The sequence below is a fragment of the Teleopsis dalmanni genome, chromosome 2, assembly GCF_002237135.1.
Source record: "Teleopsis dalmanni isolate 2A chromosome 2, ASM223713v2, whole genome shotgun sequence".
NCBI classification, from domain to species: domain Eukaryota; kingdom Metazoa; phylum Arthropoda; class Insecta; order Diptera; family Diopsidae; genus Teleopsis; species Teleopsis dalmanni.
Genome location: NC_051847.1, coordinates 228,247,295 through 228,256,525, shown reverse-complemented (window position 1 = coordinate 228,256,525; position 9,231 = coordinate 228,247,295). Strand labels below are relative to the sequence as shown.

The following is a 9,231-nucleotide window of genomic DNA, read 5'->3' as shown; positions in this document are numbered from 1 at the left end:
TCACATTACACTCACATATTGCTGAATATATTTCCACTCTAATGCATTTTTTTCAGCCTCATAATCTTCAACAATTGTAGTACGAGTTCCTGAGCAATCCATAGCTTGCAACATGTTATGCAAAGCATGAATTTGTAGAAGACTGTCAACGTAAATGGGTTTTTCATTATAATCACGTGCCAGCTTAAGTACAGCATTATAAAATCGTATAGCTTCCTTATAATCTCCTCTTATAAAATTAATTGCAGCCATGCCATTGTAAGACGATGCCATCGTACGCAGTTGAGCTTTGCAATCATTTTCATTCGTTGTCTTTAAATGAGAATGTAATTCATTAGGATTCATAAACTGCTTTTGTAATGTTTGGCCACTAGTTTTAGGTTTGTTACCAATAACCACTGGAATAATGCAACTTTGTCGTATTTTCAGGAGAGGTTTTAAGATTTGTGTCAAGATCTGTGGTGAAATTGTTAGGACACACGCATTGCTATTGATGTATTTGTAAACGTTGTGATCAAAGTTATTTTTACATTCGGAATGTTGTTCTGTATAAAACAATTTTTCTAGGTTATCTAAATCTATACGATGGATCGTCTCTGTTTGTTCTGGTATGTTAATTTCTTTCTCTACATTCGATTTACAAGTCCGCCACATGCACAACTGAAGAACTTTGACAAGTTCAAGCACTTTTTCTGACTCTTCAAATGAGATCACAAAATTATGCACTAAATTATTCCAAATATCAACAGGTTCACATAGTTCTTTGAACCCTATAAACTGCAATAAGGAACAAATATCATCGATAGAACGTTGTATAGGAGTTCCGCTTACGGCCCAGCGATTAATTGCTGGTAATATGCGAGCCAAAGCAGCAATCTTCGATTGGTTAGATTCAACCATTTGTGCTTCATCCAAACATACACGCCACCATTGTACCATTAATAAAGGTGTTGACAGTCTTAATGAAACACGTTTATTTCGAGTTACGCGCTGCGTTTCATATTCTGATGTATGATACACTTCGCTTCTTAAAACATTATAATCTGTCAGGACAATGTCGTAGTTTGCCATCTGACGTGGGGATATCCAAGAACCAGATGAAATCCCTTTATATACAAGCACTCGTAATGAAGGCTGTATATGTTTCTTTATTTCAGCATACCATTGCATTTTTATCGTGGTTGGTGAAACTATAACAGTTGCACCCGATTCAATCAAATTAGTTTTGGTTTCCTGCTGCCAGCAAGCGGGGCACATATATGGTTCATTTACATTGGCACTATGGTCCTCATCATATGTGGACACGCATTTCCTGTGTTGTGATTTAAAACATTTTGTGCACCTTATTAGGTTTTTAGTTTTTTTTGAAACACAAACACAAAGCAATTCAGATTTATATCGCGCACGCTTCCCATAATTCGCAAGTATTTCATCATCGGACGAAAGTGTATCATCATCTATATTCTGAGGTATAGTAAATTCTTGTCGGGGATTAAGCAGTATAAGAGCTAAAATTTCAACTGTTTTTCCTAAACCCATTTCGTCTGCTAAGATTCCTCCCATTGGTACAACTATAGGAGATGATTCTTCAGACATCAAATAGCTGCAATATTTATGTTTATAAATAATGTGCATGCCGTCAATTGCAATTAACTTTTTATAAAATGACGGCGCTACTGAAATTACTCGTTCTTTTTCCAATAACCAACCAACAGTTTTTTCTTGATAATTACAAAGCTTTGATTGAAAACTGTCTGGTAAAGTGAAGGGTATGGACTCCCAATCACTAGCACAGCGCTCATGTTGCTTATAAAGCAAATCATATAATTTCGTTGTAACATATTTTTTTAAAAGTGAATTCTTATTTTCTTCATCATAGACATTTGCCTGTATCACAGCTTGTTTTATAGTGGCAGATAAAGGATCTTCATAATTTTTAAATACAATTGGCAGTATTTTGTTAAACACAGTTGCATCCTGTTTCATTGAACGAGACGGGCCAGTATAACACAACATTAAACTAGTTGTGTCATCTTCGTCTTTCACGAACTTTAAGTCAAACGGAAGCATCTTTGTTTCCTCAATAATCTGAACTATATCACAAACATGGTTTTTGTTTGGTAACATGCAATCCAATATTTTAAACCATTCTCCCGCATATTGTATCTCCTTATCTTGGAATGTTATTCGCGCAATTTTACAAATTTCCATTTTGTTTACGTTTTAATATTAATCAACTTTAAAACCAATTGCACACCAAACTTTTGCGGGAATTGCATCTCACTCTCAATTAACAACAAAGACAATCAGATCTAAAAAAAAAAAATTACGAAAAAAATTTAATTTGTTTGTTACAAATTTTATGAATGAAAACAAAACTTGTAAAGAAATTCTAAACACAACAACACTGAACACTTATCACAGAAAACACGTTTAATTATTGAACAAATATCTATTTGAAATATATATAAATAAAATAATACACAAAACAATTTAACACTCATGTTTGTACAATTTTATTTTTATACACGTAAACAAAACAAACTTCGGCAGCAACTAAGCACATCAACGCTAGTTTTTTCTATTTACTAATTTATTTCTTTTCTTTTCACATTTAGATAATATTAAATTCACAAAATATATATGTATATTTAATACCTAGTTTTGTATTATTAATACACTTTATTTTTTTTAATAATAAAATATAAACTAAAGAGGAATAACACACGAAATAAATAAACACGGCGCGTAGTAAAAGTACTAAAAATCACGGCGAAGCAGAAGAAGTGAGAAAACAGTAGAACACAAAGTTCAACTTCACGGCGAAGTCAAGTACAGCAAAGAATACCGGTACGCTACACCAAAAAGCTTCGGTATGCTCAATATAAAAGGAGGCGCATTTCGTATAATCGGGGACTTGGTTTGCGACAAGTGAAAGAGCAAGTACTCTGGCTCATTGGGCCTTCTGGTAAATTTTACCAAACTTGAAATTTTACTTTTCTTGAAACAAGTACACTGGCCTATTGGTCATCTGGCACATTGTGCCACAAATCTGGTTCTTTGAGTCAAACGTAGTGTAAAATTCCTTTCCTGTCTTATATGTATTTTTTTTAACCTGGCTTATTCGGTCAAATAGTTTTTTACAGCACGGAGGAAACGTTTTGTTTATTTTTTTATCAACAGAAGAGGGGCTTAAGAAGTCACACGGGTTTTGCTAAGATTCTTTTAACAAGGAGTATATGGAGAAGTGGGAAATTTTGGCATCAACATAATTTTTTTTTTATTTTATTATTAGAAATGTTTCCAATGAATTTTAATTAAACTTTGTTAATCATAAGTTTATGAAATAATAAAGTTATATATATAATTTATACATATAAATCACGTTCTGTTTTCTTCTAAAACCAACGTCTCGGCAAAATTATAAATATATTGTCACGACTCTGGACGACGGCTGAGGATACCCCAGCAAAAACTAAAAATTTTTGAACGTCACCAAAAGTGTCGTTACAATTTCAGCGTGCATTGGATTCAGTCATTGGGCCAGAAATGGAGCCTTTTGCATTCGCCTACTTAGATGATATAATCGTCATTAGTCGTAGTCATGAAGAACATTTCCAACATCTCGAAATCGTGTTTAAACGACTACGAGAAGCCAATTTAAGGATAAATGCAGAAAAATGCGAGTTTTTCAAGTCAACCTTGAAATACCTTGGACACGTTGTTAGTGATAAAGGTATCCATACCGACCCGGAGAAAGTCTCAGCTGTTCAAAATCTGAAACCCCCAACGACTGTGAGGGAATTAAGACGATTTTTGGGAATGACGTCATGGTACCGTCGATTTGTGAAAAATTTTTCAACAATCGTTCACCCGCTGACTCAACTGCTCCGAAAAGGAAAACATTGGAAGTGGCAAGCAGAACAACAAACCGCGTTCGAGAACTTAAAGAAACAGTTAACAGAAGCCCCAGTACTTCAATGTCCGGATTTTAGCAAACCTTTTTGTTTGCAGACAGACGCCAGTGATTATGGTCTTGGGGCAATCCTCACGCAACAATTTGAGGATGGAGAAAAGGTGATTGCCTATGCTAGTCGACGACTGGATAAAGCCGAATCGAATTACTCCCCTACTGAAAAGGAGTGTCTCGCAATCGTTTGGGGTATACGCAAAATGCGGCCGTATTTAGAAGGGTACAGATTTACTGTGGTAACAGATCATTTGTCATTAAAATGATTAAATTCAATCGATAATCCGTCTGGTCGAATCGCACGCTGGGCTCTAGAGTTACAACAGTACAATTTCGAAGTACAATACCGGAAAGGTAAATATAATGTGGTGGCAGACGCGTTATCACGACAACCGGAGGAAATTTCAGTTAGAAGGATAAAAATCAACAATGGCGTGTGTACTGAACAAGACTGGGTTCATAAACGGAAAAAAGAGGTTAAGTTGTATCCAAAAAAATTTGCAGATTACATCATAGAAAATGACCAACTGTATAGGCATATACCCAACCACGATGCAGACGAGGGAAATAAACCATGGAAATTATGTGTGCCAGCAGCTCTGAAACAACAGATACTACAGGAGAATCACAACGTACCTACAGCAGGGCATTTCGGGGTAAGAAAAACTAAGCAAAGAATAGCAAATTCGTATTTTTGGCCAGGTATGTTTCGCGACATTAGCAAATATGTACGGGGCTGCGATTCGTGTCAGCGATTTAAACCAAACCAACAGGCTGCTGCGGGACTCATGCTAACACGATTAGTAGAAGAACCATGGTGCACCATCTGCACGGACTTTGTCGGACCACTGCCTAGGTCCAAACATGGGAACAGCATGCTCTTGGTCTTTGTGGACAAATTTACAAAGTGGGTGGAATTGGTACCCCTACGGAAGGCGACCACGATTGCACTTCAAAAGGCTTTCAGAGAGCGTATCCTTGCACGTTTCGGTGTGCCAAAAGTATTAATATCGGATAATGGGACCCAGTTTACCAGCCGGGCTGCTAGAACTTTCTTTTCGGATTTGGGTGTAACACAACAATTTACCGCACCATACGCCCCCTACGAAAATCCAACCGAAAGAACTAATAGGACGGTTAAGACTCTTATCAGTCAACTTACGGAAGGTGACCACAGGAATTGGGATGCATATTTACCAGAGATTACACTGGCAATAAACTCAAGTGTAGCCGAATCCACGGGATTCTCAGCCGCTTTTTTGAATTTCGGACGAGAGCCACGAATGCCAGCTAATCAATTCGACAAGGTCACTCCAGGTACCGGAGACGTTCCCATCACTCCTATGGATAAAGCTCAGAGATTACAAGGAATTATGAAAGCAGTAAGACAAAATAGGCAGTACGCTTCTATCGAACAAGCAAGGCATTATAATCTCCGCCGTAGAGACTGGAAACCGCAAGTCGGAGACCAAGTCCTGGTAAAAACCCACATTTTATCTAACGCGGTTGATCACATTGCCGCGAAACTAAGTCCAAAATTCAGTGGACCATACAAAGTGAAAGGTTTCCAATCGCCAGTAATCGTGATAGTTGAGGACAAGACCGCTAAAATCAAGAAAACAGCACACGTCAGCGATATCAAATTGTACTACGAAGACTCAGACCGTGAAGAGTAGGAAGGCGTCTCAATTTCATACGGTGTGTAGAAAATAAGAAATATCAAGTGCAAATTAGCCGAAGAGGGGTCATCAACGTGTCATTAAAATAAAGTTTTAGTTTAAATTCTGTTCTGAAGAAGGAGGGAAATGTAACGACACAAATTTACAAAGTAAATTTCTGTGCTACATAAAACAAGAAGCAGAGAAAAACACAGTCTGTGTGTTAATTAACCGCCACCACTACACATAATATATCGAACAACTCACATGAAAATAACTGAATGCGACTTAACTGGAAAATATAAAAATTGAATTAAAAATATTTATTTGAAATGTCATGGACATTACCTGTGATCCTCGATGCCAATGCACCGCGGGCATCGCTACATGAAATGTGCAAATTCTAAAAATATACGAAAAACAAAATTAACGTTTGGTTAAAACTTTTATGAATGGAACACTTATAAACGCAACAACAATGAACAATTATCGGCGAAACATGTGTAAATTTTAAACAAATGTCTATTTGTCTACAATTATATAGAAATAAAACAAAACACAAAACAATGTAACACTTATCACAGAAAACACGTTTAATTATTGAACAAAGATCTATTTGAAATATATATAAATAAAATAATACACAAAACAATTTAACACCCATGTTTGTACAATTTTATTTTTATACACGAAAACAAAACAAACTTCAGCAGCAACTAAGCACATCAACGCTAGTTTTTTTCTATTTACTAATTTATTTCTTTTCTTTTCACATTTAGATAATATTAAATTCATAAAATATATATGTATATTTAATACCTAGTTTTGTATTATTAATACACTTTATTTTTTTAATAATAAAATATAAACTAAAGAGGAATAACACACGAAATAAATAAACACGGCGCGTAGTAAAAGTACTAAAAATCACGGCGAAGCAGAAGAAGTGAGAAAACAGTAGAACACAAAGTTCAACTTCACGGCGAAGTCAAGTACAGCAAAGAATACCGGTACGCTACACCAAAAAGCTTCGGTATGCTCAATATAAAAGGAGGCACATTTTATATAATCGAGGACTTGGTTTGCGACAAGTGAAAGAGCAAGTACTCTGGCTCATTGGGCCTTCTGGTAAATTTTACCAAACTTGAAATTTTACTTTTCTTGAAACAAGTACACTGGCCTATTGGTCATCTGGCACATTGTGTCACAAATCTGGTTCTTTGAGTCAAACGTAGTGTAAAATTCCTTTCCTGTCTTATATGTATATTTTTTTAACCTGGCTTATTCGGTCAAATAGTTTTTTACAGCACGGAGGAAACGTTTTGTTTATTTTTTTTATAACAGAAGAGGGGCTTAAGAAGTCACACGGGTTTTGCTAAGATTCTTTTAACAAGTAGTATATGGAGAAGTGGGAAATTTTGGCATCAACATAATTTTTTTATTTATTATTAGAAATGTTTCCAATGAATTTTAATTAAACTTTGTTAATCATAAGTTTTATGAAATAAATAAAGTTATATATATAATTTATACATATAAATCACGTTCTGTTTTCTTCTAAAACCAACGTCTCGGCAAAATTATAAATATATTGTCACGACTCTGGACGACGGCTGAGGATACCCCAGCAAAAACTAAAAATTTTTGAACGTCACCAAAAGTGTCGTTACAATTGGCGCCCGAGCAGGGACGTTGTAACGATCAAATTTTAATTAATAAAATTTTGTGTCGTTACAAGCTTGTTCCCCATTGTTGAATGTCACAGGTCTATACTGATTTTAGCACACTTTTGTATAAAATACGTTTATTTTCTAGTGATACTGAAGATTTTTTATTCAGTATCCCAAACATTTTTCGATATTGAGTCCCAGAGAATTTTCTTTTATTAAAAACATCAGACGTCTAGACGTTTTGCGCTGTTTGATTGCGGAATTGTTGATTTATTAAATTTAATTTCGGTGCAGGTATCTCTTGTTATATTTGACATGGGTATTTTTTGTTTTATGTGCTTTCATGCGCCAATGCTTGAACCATTTTGATATATTATCAAGACCAAATGTAGTTTAAAAGAGGCCACAGAGGGATCACTTGCATTCGCCAGGAGTGCAAGTCGTGTCATCTGAAAATGTGCCAGTTAGAATTCCTGTCGTCTTATGGTAAAATAGTAACCGTTTTTTAAAACTGAAATAGTCAAAATACCAATCATTCTCATGTACTTCAATAATTTGCCAAAACTACTTCAACGCGGTGCCAGACAAAAAGCAGTGTAAGTCAGGGAAGAGCTGATGGTATGGTATTTCATATTGCTCTCTCATTCTTTCAATCCTGAATATGAAATTTTTATGATCATCTCCCTATTAGTTTCATCAAAGTTAATATGCTACGGCTTCAAATCATTATTCTTTCTTGACTATTCCTTCAAGCCTTTCCTTGACTTTGCTTGACTTTCCTTCCACCTGGTTTATACCATCTTCTGTCATCGACTGGTGCAGTGAGTTTGACATCATTGAGTACTCTTCTACCTTATGCAATCGCCCATTAAGCGAACCAATATCGTTTCCCATTTCTTGTAGACAATTTGTTATAAATTCCGGCTTCCTGTTGCATCATTCCACGTATTTGTTTTATATTTTCATTATTAATTTGTTGGTTAGACCAGCGAGATTTTTTCATTCCACCTTTTATCATTAGGAAAAATCAGCTTTGACATTATCAAACTTTCGCATTTTTGTGTTTGTTTTTGACTTTAGCATAAAGTAAAATTTGTAGAAAATGTCGAATAGACTTTGATATGTGTGAAACTATTTTTTGCGACAGACAAATAGAAATTGGGCTTATACTTCTTCTCAGATTGCTTCTATACCTCAAATATACCTCAAAAAGCTTCGACTTAATACATAGAAATGAATTGAAAGTATCTAAAATCAATATCGATTCTAACAGGACACTGAACTACAAGATGGCATTAAGTCAGGTTCGGCCTGACCTGTCGAATCTCAGATAGTATTGAAGTAGAGAGACCGGTGCACCTGTTGTGTTTATGTCCGTGCATGTCTAGAATTTGTGTTTACTGGAACAAAAAATGGAACACAAATAGACAATATATATTACGTTAAAAGCAAAAGAATCCAAAAATTATATAAACAGATTAAAAAAATGTAAAAAAAGATTTCCGAAAAAAGAAAATACAAAAAAAAAAGAATATTTATACAATAAACAGTCGATAATAAATATTTATTTTTAAGTATATCAATATTAATTAATAATACTCAAAAAATATATATATGTAGAATATATTATCAAAAAACACAATTTGGTAGAGTCATTTTCTCAATGCAATTTCATTCCAAACACAGAATTACGCGCCCACACGTCCGCACAGATCAACTCTCAAAAATAAACAAAAGAAAAGGAGAGAAGGAATCTCGTTAATCCATTCAAGTGCGTCACTAATTACTTAATTAATTAATTATAAATTACTTGAAACATCTTCTTCCTCTTCCCCTATCTGAGCAATGTTGTGTTGTGTGTGACACCGCTCCACAGTTATTGCATCTTTTATTTCGACCTTGGCATCTTTTTTCCTTCTCCTGATCGGCCTTA

At 35.0% G+C, this 9,231-nt stretch overlaps 1 protein-coding gene across 1 annotated transcript; it reads right to left on the bottom strand.

The window, feature by feature from the left end:
- On the bottom strand, window positions 1–2,211 carry LOC119676878 (E3 ubiquitin-protein ligase SHPRH-like). Its single transcript, XM_038088136.1, has one exon. The coding sequence runs from the start codon at window positions 2,209–2,211 to the stop codon at window positions 1–3; it is 2,211 nt and encodes a 736-aa protein (XP_037944064.1).
- Window positions 2,212–9,231: the final 7,020 nt, after the last annotated feature.